Source organism: Pipistrellus kuhlii, unplaced genomic scaffold, assembly GCF_014108245.1.
Source record: "Pipistrellus kuhlii isolate mPipKuh1 unplaced genomic scaffold, mPipKuh1.p scaffold_m20_p_14, whole genome shotgun sequence".
NCBI lineage: Eukaryota > Metazoa > Chordata > Mammalia > Chiroptera > Vespertilionidae > Pipistrellus > Pipistrellus kuhlii.
In genome coordinates, this window is record NW_023425449.1 from 46026268 (window position 1) to 46054251 (window position 27984).

General features: G+C 54.3%; 2 protein-coding genes and 1 long non-coding RNA gene across 4 annotated transcripts in view; 2 read left to right on the plus strand and 1 right to left on the minus strand.

Moving 5' to 3' along the window:
- Positions 1–1789: 1789 nt before the first annotated feature.
- CALB1 (calbindin 1) lies at positions 1790–22077 on the plus strand. The gene is made up of 11 exons (XM_036437333.2): positions 1790–1993; positions 2716–2792; positions 6655–6729; positions 15255–15338; positions 15407–15463; positions 17191–17268; positions 19443–19498; positions 19585–19624; positions 19750–19803; positions 20627–20698; positions 21247–22077. Exons 1-11 carry the CDS (start codon positions 1915–1917, stop codon positions 21358–21360), a joined length of 786 nt encoding a protein of 261 aa, XP_036293226.1. The 5' UTR covers positions 1790–1914; the 3' UTR covers positions 21361–22077.
- Positions 22078–22432: 355 nt separating this feature from the next.
- Positions 22433–23565, plus strand: LOC123652323. Its single transcript, XR_006741601.1, has 2 exons — positions 22433–22825; positions 23422–23565. It is a non-coding gene; the product is annotated as an uncharacterized LOC123652323 (long non-coding RNA).
- Positions 23566–25742: 2177 nt separating this feature from the next.
- DECR1 (2,4-dienoyl-CoA reductase 1) overlaps positions 25743–27984 on the minus strand; it is a 25870-nt gene continuing 23628 nt past the window's right edge. For both annotated transcript variants that reach the window (XM_045581565.1, XM_036437332.2), the window contains 3 exons: positions 26464–26610; positions 26029–26091; positions 25743–25900 (listed from right to left, as the gene is read on the minus strand). In XM_045581565.1, coding sequence (XP_045437521.1) covers positions 25841–25900; positions 26029–26091; positions 26464–26610 — 270 coding nt within the window. In that variant the 3' untranslated portion in view covers positions 25743–25840. The remainder of the gene's footprint in view (positions 25901–26028; positions 26092–26463; positions 26611–27984) is intronic.

Consider the following 27984-nt stretch of genomic DNA (forward strand, 5'->3'; position numbering starts at 1 on the left):
CTGCTTCCAGGCCCACTCCGGCACCTGCCATCCTCGGCCTGCTGGGAGAGGCAGCAGCACAGCGCCTTTCGGAGAACTCCTCTCCAGGAGCTGCTGACCACCTCTCCTCAGAGCCAACAGCCGCCAGGGCGGGGCACGAGCTCTCGAGCAAGTCAGCGACCCCAGCCTCAGCTCCACATGCAGAGCAGGAGGCGTGCGCCAGCTCCCATCCTATCCAGACACCCTGCCGTGGGTCTGGTCATGACCCCCACGAGACTAAGCATTTAGCAAGTACGGGCCAGGCCTCTCCGTGGCTTTCACTGCCTAGCAGACCGCTTGGCATATACGTACTAATAAATGTTCATTGCATGACTGAAAATGTAAGTAATTGAGTATTAATGACTACCTATTTGGTACAAGAATACAGTTTATCTACTTCTTGAGTAAAACAAGAACACAAGTATCGCTCTGCATCACAGCTTGGAGACCAAACGTGAGCCTCCCAGAAGGCAGCTGCAGTGTGAGTCACCTGCTGGTGCCAGTCTTGTGGAGAGAGGGCGCTGTGCAAAGGTGAGAGCCCAGCTTTGAAATGATGGGCTCTGAAAGAAGTGCCCAGCCCACAGCTGGGAGAGGCTCCGCCTCAGGAGCGCAGGGCTGTGCTCCTCAGACTCAGTCACACAGGACACAAAGCAGAGCGTGGGAGTCCACATGGTGGCTGTGTTCCCATGTTTGGGTTTTCTCTTGTGCCTCCACTTTGATAGTGTTCCGCTGTGATCGTAAGGCACAGCCTCAGTGGACCTCGAAAGATTAAAAACCAAATACTACTTAAGAAGTATTTATGTAAATAAGAAATCATCTGAATATATCATTTGTTACACTGAAATACACAAATGTATTTCCCAACTTTGATGGTAACTTCACGTTTCTCAAAAACTCCGGTTTGGCTCAGTGGAACCTGAAAGATCCCAGGTTCGATTTCAGTCAAGGGCATGTGCAGGAGGGAGCTGATCAATGTTTCTAACTCTCTATTTCTCTCTCTTCCTCTGTAAAAAAATCAATAAAATACATTTTAAAAAAAACAAACAAACAAAACTCCTTAACAGGGAGGCTCAGCTCTGGGGGGGAGAAGGGGGCCCTGACCCCCTGGGCATGGTGCTCGGACTAGGTGCTTGGTGTCTCTGCTTTACTTTCTTTTTCCAAACTCAAGGAGGTAGGCCGTAGTATCTCCAAGACCACTTCCTTCTCTAACATTTTAGGAGTTTGTCATTTAGTTCTATTACTTTCCAATTATAATTCTACTTCAAGCATAAAATAAGATCACATAACCCTGCTATCTCAGGTAGCACAGCTTGTTCTCATAACCCCGCTGAAAAGAGATTGAGGGCGGCTCCCGGTAAAGCATAGGTGGGTGTGACTGCGGTCGCTGCTCAGATGCCTCTGGTAGCGGCCAGCTGCCTGAGTGTCCCCAGCAAGTCCCGCCTCTGCCTCCGCCGCCCGCACGGTCCTCAGGTCCCTCCAGTCCTCCGAGGGAGAGGTGTCCGCGCCAGCCAGTGTGGGGGACTCCTGGCCTGCTGCTTCCGGGGCGGGGGGGGGGGGGGGAGTGCTGGACCCCGTGGGGGAGGCTGCGGATGATGGGCGGGCGGCGCCTGGTGGCTGTGGGAGGCGCGGGGTGGCTGTGGGCGGTGGGCGGTGGGCGGGGCTGTGGGCGGGGCGATGGGGGCTGTGAGGCTGTGGGCGGGGCGGTGGGGGGCGGTGGGCGGGGCGGTGGGAGCGGTGGGGGCGGGGGGCGGGGGATAAAGGCTGGAGCCCGGGGACCCAGGCTGAGCTGAGCTGAGCTGCCTGCGCTGCGCTGGGCTGAGCAGCACCGCGGACAGCGCCCGGCCCGCCACTCCCGTGCGCACCGTCCACTCGTGTCCGCTGACACTCCGAGGCGCAATGGCAGAGTCCCACTTGCAGTCTCCCCTCATCTCGGCCTCACAGTTTTTCGAGATCTGGCTTCACTTCGACGCTGACGGTAACTATCTCCTCTCCACTTCTTCATCACCCCCTGTCCATCCCTTCCTCTCCATCACCCCTGTCCATCCCTCCCTTCCCCATCTTCCTCTCCACCTCTCCATCACCCTGTCCATCCCTCTCTCCCCATCCTCCTCTCCACCTCTCCATCACCCCCTGTCCATCCCTCTCTTCCCCATCCTCCTTTCCTCCTCTCCATCACCCCTGTCCATCCCTCCCTTCCCCATCTTCCTCTCCACCTCTCCATCACCCCCTGTCCATCCCTCTCTTCCCCATCCTCCTTTCCTCCTCTCCATCACCCCTGTCCATCCCTCTCTCCCCATCCTCCTCTCCACCTCTCCACCACCCCCTGTCCATCCCTCCCTCACCCATTCCTCCTCTCCCCCTCTCCACCACCCCCTGTCCATCCTTCCCTTCCCCAGCCTCCCCACTCCTCAGCTTCTTTCCTTTACTTCTCCCTCCTCCCGCTCCCCAATCTTACCTCCAGGCTGGCTTAATTCTGAACTTGGTAGTTTCTATATTGCGTCTACATTATTCTGAACCGTAAAATTATTTCTGTCCAAGAAAGTGGGGCACAGGGTTTGGGGAACTGCTCCTCAAAGGTCCTGTGCATGCTCAGCCCCCCACACCTGGGCAATCCAGGTTCCGGGGGACGGGACCTCTGGGGTGGACACTGACAGGAAGGGACAACGGGTGTCTGACCCCTGGGCCTCTGTCTTGCAGGGAGTGGGTATCTGGAAGGCATGGAGCTGCAGAGCCTGGTCCAGGAGCTCCAGCGGGCGCGGAAGAAGGCGGGGCTGGTAGGTTGAGTCCAACGGAGGAAAATACAGATGTTCTACATTCGCATCAGAGCCAGCAGGGCCAGCGGTTTCTAGGGAGTGTGAGTTCCATGACCGAGAGAGGGGGAGAAGCGGCTTTTCCAACGTGTGTCCAGTGAAGAGAAGAGACAGAGACAGAGGGGGAGACAGAGATGGAGAGAGGGGGAGACAGAGAGAGGGGGAGACAGAGACAGAGAGAGGGGGAGGGGGAGACAGAGATGGAGACAGAGAGAGGGGGAGACAGAAACAGAGAGAGGAGGAGACAGAGACAGGGGGAGACAGAGACAGAGAGGGGGGAGACAGAGACAGAGAAAGGGGGAGACAGGAACAGAGGGGGAGACAGAAACAGAGAGAGGAGGAGACAGAGACAGAAAGGGGGAGACAGAAACAGAGAGGAGGAGACAGAGAAGGGGGTGGGACAGAGGAACAGATAGAGGGGGAGATAGAGAGAAACAGAGAACAGAGGAAGAGAGAGAAACAGTCCGAGACAGAGAAATATAGAGAAAGGGAGAGACACAGAGAGAGGACAGAGTCAGAGAGAAAAGCGAGTCCCTGCAATCTGAAACCTGAGCTCGAAGTCCAGCTTCTGTGCCTGCACCGCCTTGGGTGCCTACGAGGCAGTGTGCGTGCAGCCCTGCGGGTCCGCGCGGACCAGGCTAGTCAGGTGCCAGGCTGGTCAGGTACCAGGCTGGTCAGGTACCAGGCTGGTTAGGTAATCCTAACTTCCCTGGATCTGAGTGAGCACGGCACACCCGCTCTGCCCCTCGGTGGCCAGGAAGCAGACCGCAGACAAGACAGTTCCCATGGGCAGGGATTGTTTGACGGGGAAGTGGCTGGAGATCGGAAAGGACCTTCCTCCCGGGGAAAGCAGAACATGACAATAAGCAAAAATGTAGAAAGAAAGGTGTTCATTTCTGCCAAAGGGGGAATCACAAAGTTAGAAATGTGAAAAGTGAAGAAATCCTAACAAGTCAGTGTTTTAAAAGTGATGCTCTGCTGGTAAGCAATTAGTGGCGTTTTGAAGATAGCTGTGTTTGTAACTTAAGCCATCAGCTAACTAAACAAGCCCTACCAACTCTGATGCCCTCCTTTGGTGATGCTGTTAGGAAAATATGTTGCCAGCATAAAAATAAAGTACCACCTTTAAATCGCAGACAAGATGACTGTATAAAGGAAAATAGGTTAAGAATTTTATTAACCAGTTGGGATTTATGAGCCTGCGTTTCAGAAGCAGTGCTGGAGTGGGGCTATTAGATAGTATCTGGCTTTTTTAACTATCACTAGAAAGAGATTATGTATGCAAGATGGGGCAGAAGTAGGTTTACAGTTGTTTGTATGGAAAATAGCACAATAATTAATAAATAACATAAGAATAAACAGTGTTGTGTGTACTCGTGGCTGTAGCCCTACTTTTGCCTCACCCCGTATATATATTTGGAGGAAAATGTCGGTGTGTGTGACTCCTAGTAGATCCCCACCTCTAGCACGGAGTTACATGTAATTTAAAATTACATACATATCACTTTCATCTCTGTTCAACATGTTCAGAAAGAACCCAGAGGACTCTGAAATGCAACGCGTCACTGAACTACCAGTTGCTAAAAGCACTGACAGAAGCGACTGAAAGCCAGACAACACACTGGGGGCTGTCTCAGCAGATTTAGACTCTGTAACCTGGAGGCACTACTGAACGGGGTCAGGAAGATAGAAAATGTTTCACTTGTGCTTTCTCCCCCCTCCTTACACACTACCATGTACATGAACTTATGCAATACTGTCATTACAGCTCTATCATCTTTTACTAATAAAGCAAAAACAAGTCTCTTCATCATTCAAAATACATATTTAAAATATTTGGTTGGAAAAAATCTTACTTGTTAAAAAATTTCAAATTGAAGGCTTATAAGTTGCTTCCAGCAAATAAATGAATATATTTTAATTTTTCTAGAAGTAATTTTAAAATTGAGATTTATTTTCATCTTAGAAATTCAAATATTTAGAAATTATACATTTTTTCAGTTTTTTCTTTTTCTCTTTCCATTTTAATATTTATATTTTTTTGTAAATACTGATTTTATGTTATAGATTTGAAGATTTTAGAGCATAACTTTCTTTTCCTACTGCCTAGACTCCAATTTTAGAATACTTGAAACCTTAATTACTAGATTATAATCCAACAATACCTAATCTGAACAAAGACATGGGGTTATATCAAGATGCTTGGTCCCCTGATTATTGACTGTTTTTTCTAAGATGATCTTAGGATTTAAGAACAAATGCTTTGTTCTCTATATACTTAAGAACTGTACATTAGAATGGACAGTCACACTACAGTCACTCTCACTTTAAAAAAAAATGCATTTTTATTGATTTCAGAAAGGAAAGGGGAGAGAGAGAGAGAGAGAGAGATAAGAAGATCAATGGTGAGAAAAAATCATGGATCAGCTGCCTCCTGCATGCCCCACACTGGAGATGGAGCCTGCAAGCCAGGCATGTGTCCTGACCGAAATCAAACCCTGACCTCCTGGGTTCATAGGTCAATGCTCAACTGAGCCATGCCGGCCGGGCCACTCTCACTTTCTTACAGTTATTGCTATAGTAAAATTTAATAAAGACAAGTTAAAATTAATCCACACTGGAGGAGGTTTTATTTTAAATATGCTTTTATTTATTTTTAGAGAGAGGAAGGGAAGGGATAGAGAGATAGAAACATCGATAAGAGAAACATCGTTGATTCTCCTGCACGCCCCCCACTGGGGATCAAGTGCAACACGGGTATGTGCTCTGGCCAGGAATTCAACCAATGGCCTCTTGGTTCATGGGTCAGGCTCAACCACTGAGCCACACTGACTGGGCTAGAAGAGTTTTTTGTTTGCTTGTGTGTTTGTTTTTTAAGACTACATTATAATTAAATTGCTTAATTACTATCTGTTTCTTCAGTTCTACCAACAATATTTACTTTGGTTCAGAAAGGATTTTGTTAAACTTGTAGTAATGATATTCAGCCTCAAAATAGCCCTTAGATTATATTATCTGGTTTATCCCTAGAGCAAATGCTGCCTCTTTCTAGTTATGACAAAAACTGAGACCTTAATTTGTTTTGCAAGAAACCAGTACGGCACGCAGGCAAGGTGACCTACTTTAAACGGCTGTTTCCAATGGCTGTGCTCAGCTCCTGCCTGCCCTGGAGGCCATCGCCCCGGACCTCCCGCCAGCAGGGCAAGGGGGCAGATTGCAGGACACACCCAGTAAGACGGTCCCACGTGTCTATAGAACTCAAGCTCACTCAGTCCCGCACAAACAGAGACAAGGAAGCACTGGGATGCAGGACCCATGACCAGGTCCTCAGCATCTGTCTCTAGTGAAAGCACACGTTGTTTTTTATCTGACACACATTTTTCTGATGTTTCATCTTTTCACTTATTTAACCGATGATGCCACCTGCCAACCCAGTCGCTCCTCAGTGTTCACCTTCTTTGCTGGTCCAAACGGACAGCAGGAGTGCGGCCTCCAGGATTGCAGCCAGGTGGCACGAGGGCGGACTCCTCTGAAGCAGGTGCCCAGTGACCACTGTCTTTCAGTTCCTGACAGCTCATCAGCCCAAAACGAGTCGGGGAAAAAGCATAGCAATCGGCTCAGAAATGGTCCTGACAATTGTGCCTCCGCGTTGGAGGCCAGCATATACTGGTTACGTTGTCTTTATGTTCACGAGAATGGGTAATCAGTCTGAGTGGTTCCAAATGGCTCCAATCCTAGTTTTCTTTGCAATAAGTTAGTGACACCATCACATGCCTGGGCTGGGTCTTATTCTCACAGGCTTTTTCTTGCTTTTACATAATGTCAGGAGCTGTCGCCTGAGATGAAAGCTTTTGTGGACCAGTACGGGCAGAAGGATGATGGGAAGATAGGAATTGTAGAGGTAAGAGACGTGTTTCCGATACAGTTTGGACAAATGGCCTTCACGTTGTGGCCATATTCAATCAGATAGGACCTGGCAGCCCCTTCAGAGAGGCTTACGTTGCCTAAGTGTCAGAAATATCAGCTACGCTGGGACCAGGGCCAGGCAAGGGACCTACCCGCACAGACGCCGGCTCGCTCCTGGCATGGCATGGGGGCCCTGGCACGGCATGGCCGCGGCACTGCTCACCGCTCAGCACCGTCAGACACACGGCAACGCCGCAGCCCGGCAGTGGCACAGCCGCGCTGGGTTCTGGGTTCTCTGACTGGCAGCGGGCGTGTTGCTCTGTCAGAGGTCCTGGAAGTTCAAACACTCTGCCAAACCCTGGCTTCTGTGATGACGTCTGCCTGTGAACCACGGAGGCAGACCGGTCCGCACCGGGGCCCCTGCCTCACTCAGGCCCCTCACCCCTCTCCGCCGGCTCTGTCTGTTTCCGTGGGAGCGAGCGCCCGGCCTCGGGAAGTGAAGCGGCTCCTATTTTAAACGCGCCGCAGCACAAGGGCCATCATGCTCTTTATCCTGCCCTAGGATAAAGACTGGCATTCTGACTGTTCACAGTACTCAGTCTCAATTTACCTTTGATTCCGAGAACTAACCTGGTTTTCAAGCAACGGATCTCACAGGACAGCTGCGTGCCAGGGTGGAATACACTTCCTGTTAAAGTGCTGACGGACAGTTACAGGACGAGCTATTATTATCTCTGTAATTAACGATCTCCCTGGAGGCTGCCTCCCCACTGCCCGCATGGAGCGCAGGCTGCCGGAGAGGCGCTGTATGGAGCAGGACTTGCGGGCGGAGAACGAGGCCAGCCGATGCAGGGCCCGGGCCTGCGCAGAGGCCCTGGGTCAGCGAGGCTGAGGCTGAGGCTGAGGCTGAGGCTGAGGCTGAGGGAGGGAGGGAAGGAGGAAGAGAGGGAGGGAGGGAGGCTCCCTCGTGCTTTAGGAGGCTCAGGGGATCCCGCACCTAGAACCTCTGCTAGACAAACCAACAAAGTCCTCATTTTCTCGATGAGGAGACTGGACCCAGAAAGGGTGACTGATGCCTGCAGGTGCCCACAGGCAGGAGTGAGGAACCGGACGGCTCTGAGCCCAGCCCCTGTCAGGAGTGGGGGTGCTGACAGAGGGGAGGGAGGAGCGGCCGGGCGCTGGGAGGCTCCTGTGAACGTGGGCTCTGCCGGGGTGTCAGTGGGGTGCAGAGGGAAGCAGAGGCTCTGAGCCTCATGGGAAAGAGCCGGGAAGCGCTGAAGGAGGGAGGCACCACGGGGCCAGGTGCCCTCCGGTCACAGGGTCACAGGGTCACAGGAAAGGGCACTAAATCAAGTCCATCCCCCTGGCTCAGCCCGGCACAGGCGGCCCCTTACACACCCGCTGGTGACCTGGGCACAGACACCGTCCTGGCAGCGGTGGGAAGGGACCCGCGTGGCCTCGTCGGCATGCCCGCCCCCCACCACGTGGTCGCAGGGACGCTGTGCTGCCTCAGCGGTGGCTGTGCTTCCTCACCGGTAACCTGGGGAACCAGGCCCGTCCTCTCAGACTGAGGGGGGGTCCGGGTGCACAGGCCCATTTCCAAGCTCCGTCCCACGAAGGCGGCCACCCGCCAGGGGCGGCTTGGACGCGGGCACCAGGCAGCTCTGCGAGGAGGCTGCTCACGTGCAGTCAGAGGGGAGCTGGACTCCACGGTGATTCACAGCTGCCATGGCAGCCAGGCTGCTCGGCGAGGACTGCAGAGGCCTGGGCTGGCCGGAGGGCGGTTAGAGGTGACAGGAGGGAAGGACTGGAGATGACGGACATTCTCCTCCGAGCTCCCCTGGCGGGAGGGGGTCCACGGGCTTGCGCTTGGCCCTGGTCTCAAGCGCCTGCTCTCCCGACTGCGTCTGTGAGTCCGGGTCAGTCGCCTGCAGACGGAGCGGAAAGCTGCTTAGGCTCAGCCCTGCAGCAGCCCCTGCACAGCGAGCCGGCCTCAGACCGGAGCTGGAGGTTCCATGTTCGGGAGGTGCTGTTCCCCGAGGCCTTGGGGAGTGACGGACAGTGAGCTCTGGTTTAAAACTGCCTCCACACAGAACGTTTAGTGTTTATTAGAAAGCTTTCTGACTGAGGTTTTAATTAGGGTGAGGATGGTAAGGGACCAGGGTCTTAGAATCGAGAGTCAGGCTGACAACTTCTAATCCGGCTCGAGCTAAGAGCCCCATCGACGCAGCCCTGTCCAGAGCCTCAGTCTCCTTGGCGGTGAACGGGGGTGGCGTCTGAGTAGCGACATCAAATGTGACAACACGTGCCAGGCAAATAGGTAAAGCCTGGCACATTCACAGCTCACAAATGTGTCAGCTGCTGCCGCTCCCCATGGGAAGGGCCGCCGGGAACTGAGCACGCTCCTCCGAATGCCACACCTTCCCCACTTCTTATACGACTGGTCACATCCAGCCCAAGTTCAGCCAGACCCAAGGAGAGGCGATGGAGGCTCCCAGGCTTCCTGACACGTCCCTCTGGTTCCCAAATGAAAACACAGGCTTGTGCCGCGCCTGGGCGTCAGCACAGCCACCGAGGCAGATCCCTGGTGCTGCCGTGGGCATGCCCCCTCCTGGTCCTTCGCCCTCTTGCCCTCGCCTCCAGCTTTGACGTGCCTGCCCCTCTAGAGTCTTCCTAGCAGACCGAGCCCCAGCCCAGCGCATGCTCACAGCATGGCCCGGTCACAGCCGGAACTTGGGGCAACTGCAGACACACCGCAGAGGCTGGGCCGCTCCCTGGGAAGCAGGCTGCGGACGGAGAGGGTGGCTGGCTGGGCTGCTGGTCAGTTCCTGTGGAAGGGGAGGACAGAGCAGGACCGGCGGAGGGGCCTGGGCTGCGACAGCCCCCAGGACCAGCGGGCCCCACAGTCGCTTGGGCTGGGAAGACCTTCCCAGGGCCCCGGTTTGGAGTGAGAGGACAGAGCCTGTGCAGGCCCATGTGCGTGGGGACACAGCTCCCTTCGGCCCGGTCACCTCCCAGACCTGCCAGCTGAGGCCACACAGCACCCTGACCCTGGAAGCAGGTCTGAGGGTGCCTCATGCTCCCCTCCCGCCCCCTGCCTCCTCGGAGGGTCTGCCCAGGAGCAGCCTTCACTCCGGGTCAGGCTGGCTACAGGCACTGGGCCCGGAACCGGCGAGGCCCAGCCCACGTGCCCCGGCCGTGCACTCCGCGGGCAGCGGGCGGGTGAGAGGCTCCCAGCTCAGGGACCGGTGAGTCTGTGCGGCCACAGCCCCGCCTTCCACTCCCTCCCTCCACGTGGCCACCTCTCCTCCGGCCCACGGGAGCGTACTGAGTTCAAGGAGAGGTGACAGGACACTTCCCTGGCCAAGCAGTGGCCTGGGACTGCCTGCAGCGAGGCCCGCACCGGGAGGGAGAGATTGGGGCCACATGCTGAGTCCCGGACCCGGCGCCCATGCTACCCACACAGTCAACCCCTCTTTTTTTCATCCTCACCTGTAGGTATTTTCCCTTGATTTTTAGAGAGAATGGAAGGGAGGAGGAGAGAGACATCAGTGTGGGAGAGACACATCCACTATCCATTGTTTGAATCCTGCGTCAGTCCTGCAACCGAAGGACATGCCCTTGACCAGAATCGAACCCAGGACCTGTTACCGGGAAACCCCGGAGGGAGGCAAAGGGGAGAGGGCTGCCTGTCGCTGTGTCTAATCACGAAGGGGGTTGAATCACATGAGGCGTTCATTGAGAAGGCAGCCAGCCAAGAAGACAGGGCTCTAGAAGCATCTGAGTCCCGTCTCCAGCAGGAGGGGACAGGACTGTTAGGGTGAGGGCCGGGTGAGCTGGGAACGGAACGCTGCTCCTGCAGGCCTGGGCGTCTGCAGACCTCCGCTATATCCTCGTCAGGCCAGGAGGTGATGGTGATGAGATGATGTTTCGGCTCTGGGTGGGCCGGCCTGACCGTGCTTATCGGGTCTGCTTGCCGGACTCACAGCTGAGTCACCTCCTCCATCGCTTCGCGCAGGCCTTGGAAAGAAACTTAAAACTTAACCCTCTTTACATATGAGAAACTTAACGCCCTGGTCACATAAGTGTATGTGTTCTAAGATTTAAAGTGATGTGGTTACTCTTCGGATGAATGCAGGTCTCTCTCCGCCAGACCGCGGCCCACGGGCCAACACCACCACCACGCCAGCTGGCGGAGCCCCCTCGCAGCGCCGATGCGTCCGGCGGCTGTAAGACAGGGTGGCTGCATTCGGTTTGACATAACATTTGACATTAGAAGACGGGATATGTTGCACGTAGGACGAAATGGAATGGGCAAAGACATTTACAGTAAAATGAAGAGGGTTTTGCCATCTCTGTGTTTGACTTTCCAGCGATCTCTGAACTTCACGCGAGATCAGTGAATTTTAATTTTTGAACCAAAGATAGTTAAAATTTTCCTAACTTCACCCTTGGTCATCGCCTACTCACTTTTTCTCTTAATTTTTGTTTAATGTTTTTATGTACTTAGTGGATTTTGATAAGTAGAATTTAAGAAAAAATATGCTTTTCTGTTCAAAACAACACACAATAATTATGAAAATCTAAGCAATATAGAAAACTACAATAAAGGTAGTAAAAACAAATTATTCATATAAGTTACAGTAAGTGGGTATTTTTTTAATATATTTTATTGACTTTTTACAGAGAGGAAGGGAGAGAGACAGAGAGCCAGAAACGTCAATGAGAGAGAAACATCGACCAGCTGCCTCTTGCACACCCACTACCAGGGATGTGCCCGCAACCAACATACATACCCCTGACCGGAATCGAACCTGGGACCTTTCAGTCCGCAGGCCGATGCTCTACCACTGAGCCAAACCGGTTTTGGCAGTAAGTGGGTATTTTTATGAAAAAGTTATCAGCCGGTCCACAGCCTGTGCCGGGCACAGGGGCTGAGTGTTCGGGAACAGAAACCGAGAGCATCTGCCCTCAGCGGCCACCCAGACATCAGGGCCAGTGGCACGGGCGGCGGTCCGCTTCCTAGGTGGACTGGCGCTAGACTGATGCTCAGCCACCTGCGCGCAGATGAACAAGAGGGCATTTCTGGCTGAGCCACACTCACATCCTCAGGGACTTGGGGGCTGTTCCCTAGGTTTCAACCCCTGTGCCCACCTCTAAATGGCATGTTCTAACCTGAGATGTTATTTCAAAACCTAAATCAGGTGAGTTAGAGGGCATTTGACTCGGCATGAAGAAGCTGAGATCACCTGCACATAAGTTAGAACGATACAGATTATGTTAAACTAGGATATATAGATGATGGATGGATAGATAGATAGAGATGATAGATAGATAGATAGATAGATAGATAGATGATAGATAGATATAGATAGATGATAGATATATATAGATAGATAGGTAAGTGATAGATAGGTGATATATAGATAAATGATAGATAGATGATAGATTTTATTTATTTTTTTAAAGAATTTTTAAAATATATTTTATTGATTTTTTACAGAGAGGAAGGGAGAGAGATAGTTAGAAACATCAATGAGAGAGAGTCATCGATCAGCTGCCTCTTACACACCCCCCACTGGGGATTTGCCCGCAACCAAGGTACATGCCCCTGACCAGAATCGAACCCCGGACCCTTCAGTCCGCAGGCCGATGCTCTATCCACTGAGCCAGACCAGTTTCGGCAGATAGATGATAGATTTTGGAATTTCAGTGGGCCTAAAGGGTGGAAACTGGTGAAGTGAGAGTTGCTAGTTTGGGAGAACCTTGCACCACATGCTGATCTGAAGGTTCCTCCGGAGCCACATCGGTGGGGCCCACACCCAGGCAGGGCTCCCAGCGTGGCAGGAAGGGGTGAGTGCATTCCGGTGCGTGACGCAGCCTCTTCCCCCCACCACCCCAGACCCGGCACCCACCGCGCCGCCCGGCTCTATTTCGGCACCTGCCAGTGGTGAGGATGGAAGTGGCCGGAGGCCAATTAGCCACCCGGCCCGGCTGTGCTCACTATCAGCCCACCTCCCTCCCGGCCCAGAGGATCCTGTTCATCCCGGAACGGGAGCAGGAGCCGCCTTTCATTAAAAAGGGGGGGGGGGGGGGCATTTAAGCTGAGACAGCTCTGAGGAGAGCTCTGAGGGGCTGTCACAGGGCCCCGAAAGGGAGATCATAAAGGAAGCCCAGAGCCATCCTCAAGCAGAACACGGCCCAGCAGGCCCAGTGAGTGCCGCTGATGGGAGCTGTCTTCTCACCTCATTCCAGAACCTTCCAATTGTTTGGGCTCATCTTCCTTCTCAGACTTGGGAACCCACTTCTTCCCGGCCTCCTTTCCCCACATCACTCTTTCTGCCTCTCCCCTGCAGTGCACACCCTCTCCCAGCCTCTCCCCTGCAGTGCACGCCCTCACCCTGCCTCTCCCCTGCAGTGCACACCACACCCTCACCCAGCCTCTCCCCTGCAGTGCACGCCCTCACCCTGCCTCTCCCCTGCAGTGCACACCCTCACCCTGACTCTCCCATGCAGTGCACACCACACCCTCACCCAGCCTCTCCCCTGCAATGCACACCCTCACCCTGCCTCTCCCCTGCAGTGCACACCACACCCTCACCCAGCCTCTCCCCTGCAGTGCGCACCCTCACCCAGTCTCCCCTGCAGTGCACGCCCTCTCCCTGCCTCTCCCCTGCAGTGCACACCCTCTCCCAGCCTCTCCCCTGCAGTGCACACCCTCTCCCAGTCTCTCCCCTGCAGTGCACGCCCTCACCCTGCCTCTCCCCTGCAGTGCACACCCTCACCCTGCCTCTCCCATGCAGTGCACACCACACCCTCACCCAACCTCTCCCCTGCAGTGCACGCCCTCTCCCTGCCTCTCCCCTGCAGTGCACGCCCTCTCCCTGCCTCTCCCCTGCAGTGCCCACCCTCACCCTGCAGTGCACGCCCTCGCCCATGCCCTGTGCCAGAGAGGAGCTGTACTGCAGATGGAGGGCGGGCACAGCCTCCAGCTGCCGGTAATGCCCTGGCCCGAGGACAGTCCGGGGAGCACAGTGGCTCTCCAGGAACCAGGCCGCGGGAAGGGAAAGGCAGTTGGCACTGCTCTCCGGGGTTAGGGTGAGGGTGAGGGTGAGGGTGAGGGTGAGGGTGTGGGTGAGGGTGAGGGTGAGGGTGAGGTGAGGGTGTGGGTTAGGGTGAGGGTGAGGGTGTGGGTTAGGGTGAGGGGTAGGGTGAGGGTGAGGATGAGGGTGAGGGTGAGGGTGAGGGGTAGGGTGAGGATGAGGGTGTGGGTGAGGGTGAGGGTGAGGGTGAGGGTGTGGGTTAGGGTGAGGGGTAGGGTGAGGGTGAGGTGAGGGTGTGGGTTAGGGTGAGGGTGAGGGTGTGGGTTAGGGTGAGGGGTAGGGTGAGGGTGAGGTGAGGGTGTGGGTTAGGGTGAGGGGTAGGGTGAGGATGAGGGTGTGGGTGAGGGTGAGGTGAGGGTGAGGGTTAGGGTGAGGGGTTAGGGTGAGGATGAGGGTGTGGGTGAGGGTGAGGGTGAGGGGTAGGGTGAGGATGAGGGTGTGGGTGAGGGTGAGGGTGAGGGTGAGGGTGAGGGTGAGGGTGAGGGTGTGGGTTAGGGTGAGGGTGGAGGGTGTGGGTTAGGGTGGAGGGTGAGGGTGAGGGTGTGGGTTGAGGGTGTGGGTTAGGGGGAGGGGTAGGGTGAGGGTTAGGGGCAGGGTTAGGGTGAGGGTTAGGGTCAGTGTGAGGGTGACAGTGAGGGTGAGGGTGAGGGTGAGGGTGTGGGTTAGGGTGAGGGGTAGGGTGAGGATGAGGGTGTGGGTGAGGGTGAGGGTGTGGGTTAGGGTGAGGGTGAGGGTGAGGGTGAGGGTGTGGGTTAGGGTGAGGGGTAGGGTGAGGGTTAGGGGCAGGGTTAGGGTGAGGGTTAGGGTCAGTGTGAGGGTGACAGTGAGGGTGAGGGTGAGGGTTAGGGTCAGTGTGAGGGTGACAGTGAGGGTGAGGTTGAGGGTTAGGGTTAGGGATAGGTTCAGGGTTAGGGTGAGGGTGAGGGTTAGGGTGAGAGTGAGGGTCAGGGTGAGGGTGATGGTTAGGGTGAGGGTGACGGTTAGGGTGAGGGTGAGGGTTAGGGTTAGGGTGAGGATTAGGGTTAGGGATAGGTTCAGGGTGAGGGTGAGGGTGAGGGTGAGGGTGAGGCAGGTGTCGGCAACCTGCGGCTCCGGAGCCGCATGCGGCTCTTTTTGTTAAGTGAAAAAATCCTTTTTCTGCACGATCCGGTATATAGCATTAAGGTAAGAAACAACATATGCAGTGTTATATTTGTTTTAAATGTCGCAATGGTTTTGCGGCTCCCAGGTTTTTTTTTTCCTTCGAAAACAGGTCCAAGTGGCTCTTTATGTCTTAAAGGTTGCCGACCCCTGGTAGGGTGTCAGTGAGGGTCCGGGTGCGGGTGACAGTTAGGGTGCAGGTGAGGGTGAGGGTGAGGGTTAGGGAGCACGCCCAGGGCCGAGGGCCTCGCACTCCTCACCCTGCCCTCCCTTGCAGCTGGCGCACGTGCTGCCCACGGAGGAGAACTTCCTGCTGCTGTTCCGGTGCCAGCAGCTCAAGTCCTGCGAGGAGTTCATGAAGGTGAGGCCCCCAGGGCGGCCCCCGCCTGGGAGCGGGAGGGCCGTCTAACCGCCCCCTCTCCCCCGCAGACATGGAGGAAGTACGACACGGACCACAGCGGCTTCATCGAGACGGAGGAGCTGAAGGTGAGTTCCCGGCCGCCCGGCCGCGGCCTCCTGACCCCCCACCCCGCCGCGGAGCGGAGCGGACGGCCGCGCGTCTCCCCGGCCGGGGGGGGCTCCCGGGGCCCCGCGCTGGGCGGAGCGGCTGGACTCCGTGCGGACAGCTGTCTGTGACACCGCACCCACCCCTCCCTGAGCCGAAGTTTATAAACTACACATCCACCTGCACGGCTTCTCCCGGGAGAAAGGCGCTAGCAATCGCCGGGCAGACCGCCTGCAGGCGCACTGCCACCGCCGTGCCCGGGGTCCGGCGTCGGGGTGAGCTGGGGGTCCTTCCCCCGTGAGGAGGGAGGCGGAGGGAGGGCCGTCTGCGCCACCCGCAGGGAAGCGAAGTGCGGCGGGAAGGGCACGTGTGCACAGCTGCGGGCGGAGCCGGGGCGGGGCGCTCACAGGAAGGACGTGTGGGGGCGCACCATCGTGATGAATTTAACGTCACCTGAGCAGGTGGGCAGGTGTGGGTTGCACGGTGCCCGGTCTGTGTGCCCGTCGCTCAGGCAGATCGCCTGGGCGGAGGTGCCTGGCACTGCGCCACTGCGGCCGGTCCGCCGTCGCTCCGGCAGGCGGACGCTGTTAAGTGAAATCACGGGAAACAAGGTCTTTGGCAAACGTGCCGTCGGCCCGCGGAGGCCGCAGGTGCCGCTGAGCAGCGCTGCTTTCGCCCGTCGAACCAGAGTCCTTCTGCAGATTGCCTGGCGCTGCTAGCAGAAGCTCTGCTCTTGTCCAACCCCAGCCCCGGCGTCTCCTCTCCGCTCTGAGCGCTCTTCTCGGGAGAGTCTCCGCGGCCTGGGCGCCGGGGGCTCAGCGGTCCCGATGGCCCTCGGAGAGCTAATTAACGGGGCGCGTGGCTGGGCCACGCGGCTCCGGGCTATTTTTGTGACCACCATTTTCGTCTCCGGTGAGGACTTTTAACCCAATTAATCTCTGACAGAAGCCTTCTAGGACTCAAAATAAAACTCATCTCATCGATAACTTGGAAGTTTCCACCTTCAGGTTTGAAGAGGAATGCTGGGGGCCGAAATGGAGTGTCAGCCCATCTGTCTCCTCCCGAGAGAGGGGAGAGCAGGGCCACCCCCCAGCGGGGACACAAGGGGACCAGCGCTGTCCTCCCGCCCCCAGACCGCACGCCCAGGGCAGCTCCCCAGCAGAGGAGGGGAGGGCGGACAGAGCCAGGGCACAGCGGGGAGGCTGGCACTGCTCCTGCCCTGTCCTTCCTTCGGGAGCTCCTGTTGACAAGCACTGAGGTCACTCCACACCTCTCCTGTCCCTGGCGGCACCTCCATTTCACCTCCCCCCCCCCGTACCCCTCCGGCCACACGGCCTGTGTCCTCGGGGATGAGAGGGCATCGCGGTGCCACCTGCATTAGGAAGCCGCCGGTGCGGGCTCACGGCCTGACACTCCTGGCCAGCCCGAAGGAGCTTTGCTGGCCACCAGGGCGCACCCAGGCTCTCCCCGAGGCCAAGGCGCAGGGCCGTGCTCCCTGCGAGCTGGGTGTGGAGTCCTGGAGATCCGCCCGCTGAGCTGTCTGCTGCACAAGGTCCGCTCAGACCCCTGCCCGCCCAGTCCAGGCTCCGGGATGGGTCTGCGGGTACCAGGGACGGTGGCTTTCCCCTCCGCCTCCCCCCCAGTGTGGCTTCAGAGACACCACGTCCCCAGGCAGTCACTGGTGAAGCCTGTGTGCTCTGTCCCACAGAACTTCCTGAAGGACCTGCTGGAGAAAGCAAACAAGACGGTGGATGATGCAAAGCTGGCCGAGTACACAGACCTCATGGTAAGGCACCGGAAAGCACACAGACCTCACGGTAAGGCACCAGAAAGCACACAGATCTCACGGTAAGGCATCGGAAAGCACACAGACCTCACGGTAAGGCACCGAAAGACCGCAGCCATGGCCCGCCAGTGGCGGAGAGAGCAGGGTGCAGGCCATCTGGCATGGGGTGCCATCCGTGAAAGCTGGCCCCTGGCCGGCCGCGGGCGGCCCTCGCGGCAAATGTCTTCTCGTGCGGCAGTTTGGTCTCAAAAGATCACTTGTTTTTCTTAAAAGCCAGTGTATTACATCACGAATTCTATAACTCAGATAATGTAAGTCACATACGGATGTATGCGTTACACCACTGGCAGCCATCTGTTATAGAAGTTCTGGACCAATCTGTCAGGAACAGCGTGAGGGAAGCACAGGTTTGGTAGTTTGGAGAGAACCTGTAGCCACCTGCTCGCCGAGAGCCTGTGGTGACGATGTGCGTCTGCTCTGCCATTGGTTTGGTGGTGGTGGAGCTCCGCCTTGGTGTGGGCGAGGACATCCAAACTCGCCTTCTTCCTGACGTCAGGGGGGGGCATGTGAGCGGGATCTGGGTCAGTGCTGGCTGCGGAGCTGAGAAAGCTGCTTCACACACAGGCGTCCATGTCTTAGGATGAATCCAAATGCGTTCACAAAGCCCAGATAAGCCATCCCACACCCACGAGGTTAACGCATTTCGAGGGGTAATCGGGCATCTGCTGACCCTTAGTCAGACCATGAGGGCTTTTCCTAAACCGCTCCAGCTGCAGCAACCCTCTCCCAATTGTTCGCTCCTGGAAGTTAGTGTCATCATGCAGCCAGCACGTGTGTGTCCATGCTTTAGCTGTGACGTGCAGGGAATCTGACCTCGTGGAGTTAGACAGTAACCCACACAACGTGAGTGCATGTTATAAAACTGTCCATTGGGCTCTCGGTTCCCTTATAAAAGGTGTGATCACGTTTGATGAAGCCCAGGCCGGCTCTCAGCCTGCCAGCCCTTCTGTGGGCCCTTCCTCCGAACGGAGCTGCCGCCGCGGCCACCACAGCGCGTGTGCTGTAAAGGGCGGCGTCCAGTTTCAGACAGCCATTCCCAGGTGTCCGCCTGGCATCGCACCGGCCGAGGCATGGGCACAGAACTGTGCCACGGCGGGCCCGGCGCCGGCTTCGGGAGGGGACATAACCTACATCCACCGCGGCCGGTCCGATCTTAAGGGATATCTATTTAGAGTAAGACTCCTCTCCAGGTAGAGCTCAGAGCCGCCTTTTAAAGCCACTCAGATGGGAGTTTGCATATCTGATTAAGTGTCATAAACCAGTTCAAATCAGAGAAGCAAATTAATCAAGAACTAATTAACATTGACGTGTATTTGTGGGGAAATAGTTCCCCGTGGGCACTGATCCGTGTGGCCGGTGTCGGGCTCGGTGCTGATCTCAGTGGGACGATGAATTATAAAACGTGTCGGCATCTGCCTCCCCCAGGCACACCTTCCTTCTAACCTCATCACATCCCTTTACCGACAAAAATAATGCTTTACCGCTTACGTGGTGTACATATGTGATCTGTTTCATACCCATTCTTCCATCCCAGATAGCAGAGTACTCCTGCCTGCCCCGGCGCTGAGCAGGGCTTCCAGGCGCTCTGCGGGGGGGCGTGTCTGCGGTGCGGGGCATGGACGTGCTGCAGGCAGGCGGGGCTTTACAGCGTCCCCAGCATGCAAAGGGAATGAAAACAATTCCAAGTTACTCAAAGCTTCTGTTCTCCAAGGATTATTCATAGAGTCTGCCTATTGCTGTGGGTGTCCCCCATTATGCTTCAGAGAGAAAAGCAAGTATTTCTCTCACATCACTGCGTGGGCAGGCAGGGTGCTCCTGCAGACAGCCACAGCCCTCTCCACCCTTGCGTCTGGAGACATGCATACATCTGGGCGGAAAACCATGGCAGGCTTCCAGACATGTGGGGACCACAGTGCTCTAAGTTGTTCTGAGACACTTTGGCAATTATACAAGTTATAGAACTGAAAACCTTGCACCAATAGTTTAATAAATGCTATTACTACAACTTTGCTGTCTATATAAGTAATTCGTAACTCAGCTTTAAATTGAATTTTCTTGTCCTTCATGCAATAAACCATTATTCAATGGCTACATAATGACTTTTTGTCTTTCAGCTGAAATTGTTTGATTCAAATAATGACGGGAAGCTGGAGTTAACGGAGATGGCCCGGTGAGTTAGGGGCTGCGCAAATATTAACACAAGCCGACCTCTGTCAAAAAGTCTAATTTATTAACGTAATGTTTTTCTCTCAAAAGGCTACTACCAGTGCAGGAGAATTTTCTTCTTAAATTTCAGGTATGTCTCTTTCTCTCTGCCATCAGTGCTGTCTCCTTGAACAGTCACAGTGCGGGAGTCGCTGAGGGAAGCACGATAAAGCCTGCCAGCAGCATCTTAACCTTTGCTCCTTCTCTACCCTCCAGGGTGTCAAAATGTGTGGGAAAGAGTTCAATAAAGCTTTCGAGTTATATGACCAGGTAAAGTCTGTTCTTAGTTGTAGTTCTTAGAATTTGGAAAATGCTCCGGGAAAACCCTCAGGCTCCAGACTCCTATGAAAAGCAACATGAGTTGCCCCGCTGCCTCCTTCTCACCAGGAAATGTATCATGTGTGTCCCGAATTGGGCTGTCCTTGACCGAAATCCCACACTATGATGACCTGCTATGAAGCTTAGAATAAGATACCAAAGTGCTCTGAGCCTCAGTTCCCTCACTTGTAAACAAAGACAATACCACCTGGAAGAGGAGGAGGAGAAATCTGGACAAGAATCCCAGCAGTTTCCTCCACCCAGAGAAAGGCTCTGCCATGGGTGTGTGTGCGTGTGTGTGTGTGTGTGTGTGTGTGTGTGTGTGAGAGAGAGAGAGAGAGAGAGAGAGAGAGAGAGAGAGAGAGAGAGAAAGAGAAAGAGAGAGAGAGAGAAAGGCTGTTTTTGCAAGGTCACTGTTTACCTCCTTTATTTGCTCTTGAAGTCTCTGCCCCTGGACCAAACCAGTGTGACACCAGCGGGTCACATGGCTCCCGGCCTCCATGTCCTCCCTCATATGAGCACATTGGTGACCGGGCACCTCCCCGGGAGGTGATGTGAGCATGAAGAGACATATTAAATGGGAAGCTCTTTTACACGCTCAGAGCAAGTGGCAAATGTAAGGTGCTGAATGAGAGGCGACTGGAACCTGGGAGCAGTCAGATCTGCGAGGTCTGAGGGGTCCGGGTGCTGTCCAGGTCGGGGCCAGAGCATGTCCTTCACGTGTGCTGGCGCACTGCCGTGGTGTCGGAGACCTGCTCTGCTTCTCCTCCCTCAGGACGGCAATGGCTACATCGATGAACATGAGCTCGACGCTTTGCTGAAGGATCTATGCGAGAAGAACAAGCAGGTAACTCATTACTAGTTCTTACTGCTCAGGCAGGTTTCCAGATCCATCTGGAAGCCACCGCACACCATGTTTGGAACTCTGAACAACTGGAGAGGGGCAGGAGTAGCTTTCAGTTCTGAACCTGATTTGGCAACTGGGATCAATAGATGTTTATTTATTTTATTGTTTATTAATCCTCACCCAATGGTAATTTTTCCATTGATTTTTAGAGACAGTGGAAGGGAGAGGTACAGGGAGAAGAGAGAGAGAGAGAAACATTGATGTGACAGACACATCAACTGGTTGCCTCCCACTCATATCCTGACAGGGGCTAGGGATTGAACCCACAATCTTGACTGGAAATCAAACCCATGACCCTTCAGTCTGCAGGCCAACACTCTAACCACTGAGCATACCAGCCAGGGCTGAGATCAATAGACTTTACAACCACCTTGTACCCAGCTCCTCTCCAGGGACCAGTGTATGGAGCAGCTTCCTGCCACACCCCGCACCTGGCCACGCTGATCACTTCCACATTAACGGCCGCATGCCCTCTGTGCTCTGTGCAGGACCTGGACATCAACAGCATCCCCAACTACAAGAAGAGCATCATGGCCTTGTCCGATGGGGGGAAGCTGTACCGGACGGACCTCGCCCTCATTCTCTCTGCTGGGGACAACTAGCGTGGTCACCCGGCCACTCGCTAGCGGTACACCTTCTCTAAAAGCAAGTGTGCACTCAAGGGAGTAGCCTGTTTCCGTTTATAGCTGTACATTTAACTGCCCGTAGATAACTGTCCAGTGTGTGGCACAATCTTTCCACTTGTTTCTATACTGCTTGTAATGTACAGTTTTTGTACCACAGGACTGAAAAGGAGATTGTCTACGCTTACGCCAGTCAATACACCCATTAAAAAAATAACCTGACATATTCCTGCTTTCGTACATGGAGTTGGACAGCGTTTCCCTAAACAATTCATCAGGATTAATCTCTACAACTCTAGTCTCTGATGTGTTAATGCGAGCTTTTCACCGAAGCATTCTCTCTTCAGACAATCACAGGTCAATCCCACAAGACCGTCCTACGCTGTCCTTCCAGTTACCAGCAGGCGTGTGCTTTCGCGTCTGGAGTACCGACACCCGTAGTTAGGTAGCGGCCCTATGGCAGGATGGCGTCTCCTGCCTGACCTCCCCAGGCGCTGGTCAAGCAATTTGGGGAGACAGTGCCCGGTGGACGCCACACTGTCCAATCCTTGTGTGTCTCCCACACGCTCCCCATGGAAGGACAGCCTCAGCCCACTTTCTAAACAGTTTTCACATGTTGGTGACGACAATTATTCTAGAAAATGCTGTTTTGATGTCGTGTTCTGTCATCTCCGATTAAATCCCACGTGCTGAGCAGCCTGGTGTCTAGTTCGCGTCCTTCCGGGACTTTCCTCCACACAGAACCTCTCATTCCATCAGAGTGTCTCTGCTGCCTCCAAAAACATCCTCAATTCTCGCTCTCCCTTTCCCCACATCACTGGTCCCAACGCCAGGCCAGGCCCTGCTGCTGAGTCACACCGGCAGCCATGTCTCCCGTGATCTGTCTTTCATGTTGAGATGAGCGTTCAAAATAATTGTACTTCTGTCTGCAAATAGTTTCAAGAGTTAAAAATAACCTTGAAGATAAATGCTGTGTAACTCGCCCGGCCCATAGGGAGATGCCAGCACGACCTGACTGCACAGCCCACTCCGCACGGTGCTGCCTTCGGGCCTCGGGCAGGCTGCCACTCCCGGCCCAGCGCGGCCCGTCGGTGAGCTCAGCACCACCTTTCCCAGTAACAGAGGTATTATAACAGGAGAAAGTGACGTGTCTCCTTCCCCACAGAATGGAGAGGACTGTGCCCAGGAATGGAATTCCGGGCCGGGTGGGTGGACTGCAGTGCAGCGAGTGGTGATGAGGACGGAAGGAGGAAAGGGAGTGAGGCCCCTGCATTTGTGTTGGAGACCTCGTCCTGGTCAGCAGGTGGGATGGAGGCGCTCAGATGGTAAATGTCACCTGCAACCCCAACTCCCAGAAGAAATACACACTCAGGAACACACTCTCAGGAATAACAACTTGGAACTGTACATCAAGGGTCCTTAAAAGCTTTATAACCTTTGATTAGTAGTACTAGAGGCCCGGTGCACAAAATTCGTGCATGGGGTGGGTGTCCCTAAGCCCAATCTGGAAACCCTTGAGGGATGTTCAACTGCCCGTTTAGGCCCAATCTGGAAACCTTTGAGGGATGTCCAGCTGTCGGACATCTCTCTCACAATCTAGGACTGCTGTCTCTCAACTGCTCACCTGCCTGCCTTCCTGATTGCCCCTAAATGCTTCTGCCTGCCAGCCTGATCACCCCCTAACCACTCCCCTGCCAGCCTGATCAACACCTAACTGCTCCCCTACTGGTCCGATTGCCCCTAACTGCCCTCCCCTGATGGCCTGGTCGCCCCTGACTATCCTCCCTTTCAGGCCTGGTCATCCCTAACTGCTCTCCCCTACAACCTGGTTGCCCCCAACTGCCCCTCCCTGCAGGCCTGGTCCCACCCCACCCCCCAACTGCCCTCCCCTGCAGGCCCGGTCCCCGCCAACTGCCCTCCTTGCCAGCCATCTTGTGGTGGCCATCTTGTGTCTATATGGGGGTGGCCATCTTTGACCACATGGGGGCAGCCATATTGTGTGTTGAAGTGACAGTCAATTTGCATATTACTCTTTATTAGATAGGATTACTTCAGGAATCCATTGTGAGGAAACAATTCCAAATTTTAAAGATGTTTTATACCCAAGAAGTTCTTCACAGGTGTATATATTACACCAAAAAATAAAATAACCTACTTTCAAAAATAAAGTATGCCAAATATAAACAATGAAAGCTCTGGCTGGGTGGCTTAGTCCAATGGAGAGTCATCCCATACACCAAAAGGTTGTGAGTTTGACTCTGGGTCAGGGCACATACCTAGGTTGCATGCAAGTTTGATTCCTGGTTGGGCAAGTACAAGAAGCAACCAATGTTTCTCTCACATTGGTGTTTCTCTCTAAAGTCCAATTAAAAAAAAATACACACACACACACACAAAGAAATATGAAAAAAATAATTTTTATGAAAAAAAAAAACAGGATCTATTTTATCATGCAATCTCAACTTTTTTTAAAAAAAAAAAAGAGAGATTATGAAAACACTGGGGAAAACAATATTTATAAAGTTATAAAAATGTGAACCCAGAATTAATTTAACAAAATCTGTGGATGCAGTTGCACTGGCAGAATTAGTGGGAGGGAGGCATGTAGAGTCCAGAAGAGGCACAGCTGAGCTGAGATGGCTCCCCCAGGAGGCCTTCAGAGCGGCACCACAGGAGGCTTGCCTGCCAGTAACACAAACGACAACTTTCATATCAATAAAAATTAGATGAAAAGGCCAAGGCTGAAAAGAAGTGTCTGAAAGTATAAACAGAAGTCTTCTTTAGGAAGTGAGTTTTCACCCTTCCTAACATATTGTATTCTCACATTGTTTATGATAACCAGTCTCAGGAAGTCAGGGTGGTCTGCCTTAGAGGTGGCACTTAGATGGAAGAGGAGGGAAGGAGCACCCTGGGCCAGAGCTGGTACCGTGGGGATGGCAAAGCCACTTCTCCAATAGAGCACACCTGACTGTGTACACGGGCTCAGCGACACCCTTACCTGGAGGAACTGCTCTCAGCAGGACCCCTCAGAGGAGGCAGGGTAAGCTGGGCCCCTCCCAGAAGCTGGGCTGAGGGGACAGTCAGTTGCTGAGTATGCACTGAGCCATTCATCAGAAAGCAAAATAGTCCTTTTAAAACATAAGCTCGAAATTATAGCTGCATAGATTTGAGACTATGGCTTTCTTATTTGACTAGAGGCCCGTTGCATGAAATTCGTGCACAGGTGTGTGTGTGTGTGTGTGTGTGTGTCCCTCAGCCCAGCCTGCACCGTCTCCAGTCTGGGATCCCTCTCACAATCCAGGACTGCTGGCTCCCAACTCCTCGCCTGCTTGCCTACTTGATTGCCCCTAACCACTCCTCTGCCAGCCTGATCAATGCCTAACTGCTCCCCTGCCAGCCTGATTGCCCCTAACTGCCCTCCCCTGTGGCCTGGTCACCCCTAACTGCCCTCACCTGCCAGCCTGGTCACCCCCAACTGCCCTCCCCTGCAGGCCTGGTCCCTTCCAACTGTCCTCCCCTGCAGGCCTAGTTGCCCCCAAACATCCTCCCCTACAGGCTTAGTTGCCCCCAGTTGCACTCTCCTGCAGGCCTGGTCCCCACCAATTGCCTTCCCTTGTAGGCCTGGGTCCCCCCAACTGTCTTCCCCTGCTAGCCATCTTGTGGTAACCATCTTGTGTGTTGAAGTGACAGTCAATTTGCATATCACTCTTTTATTAGATAGGATTCTCAGGATGACAGATCAGTCAAGGCAAATACGAGCTTAAATAAAATGATGCATAAGACACTTACAAGCTTTGAACCTTTTCCTGCAAAGCGAATCTGGTTTTCTTTCGAGGCCGGGCAGACACCTCCTCAGTGTCCCCTCCTCTGACCGCGGAGGCAGATGGGTCCCTTCCCCGCCCAGTGCCAGGCGAATGTGTTCGTCACCGATCAGAACTCCTTCTTCAGGGTGTCCAGCCTGGCGGCCAGTGAGTGTCTAAGGGCAAAGGCTGTAGGTTAGTCACACACCGGACAGAAAGCCAGCAAGATCTGTTTGCATTAATACTGAGCAACCAGAGAGGATCACAGGTCCCGTGGCTAGGGAGCGAGCGGGAGGCAGAGTCCATTGGTCCCCCCAGACCGAGACTGTCTTCCGCTCAGGCCCCATTGCCACAGGCGCCATTTCCCACACGGCCCCTGCCAGTCCCCAGCCTTCCCGGGCCTCTCCCACTGCCCCACACTTCTCACCTGTCAAAGCCTTCACCCACTCCCCCCTTTTTCATGTTTAAAATAATTGTGAAGGAACCAGATCCCATTTCATGAATCTTGAATACACAATGCCTACCTACCACTGGCCTGGTACACAGCACACACTCAGTAAATGTTTGTTAATCAAAAGTTTATTAGACTTGAAAATATTCAAAAGATTATAGGCAGTTTGTGTCGTTTCCACGGTAACCCAGACGAAGGCCAGGGTGTCTTAGGAGCCTTTTGTCTTCCTGATCATCTCTTCCATGGTGTCCCACTGCTCCTTGGTGACCTGCCCGGGGAAGAGAAAGGGCAGTTTGGCGTGGTCCTTGCACAGTGCCCGGATGCTAGCTGCTCCCCCGCCGGCCCGATTGCCCGACTGTGAATATGATGGTATGTTATATTCACAAAATGCATTACCTTCTTCAGGCTGTTGAATTCTCCTGAAATAAATACTTCCTCTCCACCATCAAATCTAATGACCTGAAAATAGAAAATAAAAACTCGGAACCTAACTCCTTTCTCAAGTTTCTGAATCATTAGCCACTTTCTCATCCTTAGGTCTCTCAATCAAATTCCAAATTTTAAAGACAGAGTTGATTAAACCTAAATTGATTTATTTTCTTTAGAATCTCCTTTCCACCATCTCTACAATTCCAAATTGTACCCAATCTTAAAGGCACGTCTACCAGAGTAATTTTTATTTAATAAAATGAATTTATCAATAAATTGATTCCATAAGCTAAGCAATGTATATTAATGTGTGATGTTATTTAAAGCTAAGTAACTATTTTAAACCACAACTATATCACCAGGATGGGTTCCACAGGTGCCTCCCTCCGCCCCCGTGCTCACGGCCCCGTTGATCCAGGAAGCGTAGTCGCTGCACAGGAAGGCGGCGAGGTTGGCCAGCTCCTCCACGGTCCCCAGCCGGCCGCAGGGGATCCTGTCCACCATCTCTTTCTCAAACACTCCGGTCGGGTCCAGGCGGCTGAAGGCACCCTTAGCAACAAAGGCAATCGTCAGACTGCATCTTTCAATGCCACTCCTTTCCCATTTAAGAAACAAATTCGCATAAAGTGGACTGTCACTATGGCTACCTGTTCACACCTTAGCCTTTGTAAGCAACAGATAATTTTGCCAAATTCTTCCACAATAACTTTAATTCAAAAGAGATAATTTTGTCTCATATTGACCTAAAAAAGCCACCAGAGAGCGTGACCTTTTATCCTACGTTTCCTCCTCTGTGAAATCAGGCGCCTGTCTCCCTGCCTCCCCATCTGTGGGAGCACCGGGAGCTGGCACTGTCCTCTGAGGCACACGACCCTGTGGGCCGGGCCCTGCCACAGGCTCAGCGAACACAGACGCGCCCAGAGAGGACCTGTTTCAGAGTAAGTCCTCTCCTCCTCTTTCTTCTCCACAGAGGAGAGCAAACATGTGGTGTGTGTGTGGCGGGGGATAGAGACATTAACGAGCAGGTCCAGAGAGGAACGCCGTGTGCGCCTCGGACGTTCGCCACGCCCCTGCTGCCCAGAGCCTGGAGGTGACCTGAGGTCAGAGGCAGGCTGCCCCGAGAGTGCCACCACCCCGGGCAGGTGTGCAGCACCAGCGACAGAGCGGGCACAGGCCCAGCCCGCTCCAGGCACCGGGCCCCGGGCCCTGGGGGTTTCTATTCTTGGGTTTCCTTCAATCTCTTTAAAACGATTTGCTTGTGATTCACACCACACTACAAACACTCGGCAGATGTTTCTGTGTTGTCTCAGCTTCCTCAGCACCTCTGCACACAGCAGGCACTCAATAAATGCTGAGTAAAGGGTAAGACGCAGGAGATCCTTCCTGGCCCAGGCCCTGCGAGGCCCCCGGCAGTGTTTGGACATCAGCTTTGGGGCTGCCCCAGGGCCGCTCAGCGATACTGCCCTCACGTCCCTCCACCTGCCGACGCCCAGCACGGCCGCTCCGAGGGTCAGCAGCATCGAGTGCTCGGCCACCCTCAGCCCGGACGCCTTCGCACCAACCCACGCCCTCCACACAGGTCCCGAGCGGGCCTGTCTCCACGCCACATGCAGACCCGGCGCGGCCGCTTGGGAGGGCGCCCGGGGCAGGCCGCGGGGTGGCTGACGGGGTCAGGCAGAGGGGCTCGGCGGAGAGGTGGTCAGTGGGCACAGAGGGGGTCAGGCAATGCTCCCGAGAGGGCCCGCCGCCAGGTAAGTTCCCACAGCACCGCGCCCACAAACAGCGCACATTCCCACCGCTCCTTTAGGAAGCAGTCAACGTCAGACTCTTTAGAACAAGTAAAAGTAAGAACTATAAGATAGACGCAGATCATTGAAGCAAACCAGGCAAAATGCCGAAACTGAGGGCATGAAACTCCCAGCA

Excerpts from the sequence above, each read along its gene's own strand:
- CALB1 (XM_036437333.2), top strand. The coding sequence starts at position 1,915 with ATGGCAGAGTCCCACTTGCAGTCTCCCCTCATCTCGGCCTCACAGTTT. Across the intron at positions 1,994-2,715 it reads GCTTCACTTCGACGCTGACG|GGAGTGGGTATCTGGAAGGC; the intron begins GTAACTATCTCC and ends TCTGTCTTGCAG. Across the intron at positions 15,339-15,406 it reads CCTGCGAGGAGTTCATGAAG|ACATGGAGGAAGTACGACAC; the intron begins GTGAGGCCCCCA and ends TCTCCCCCGCAG.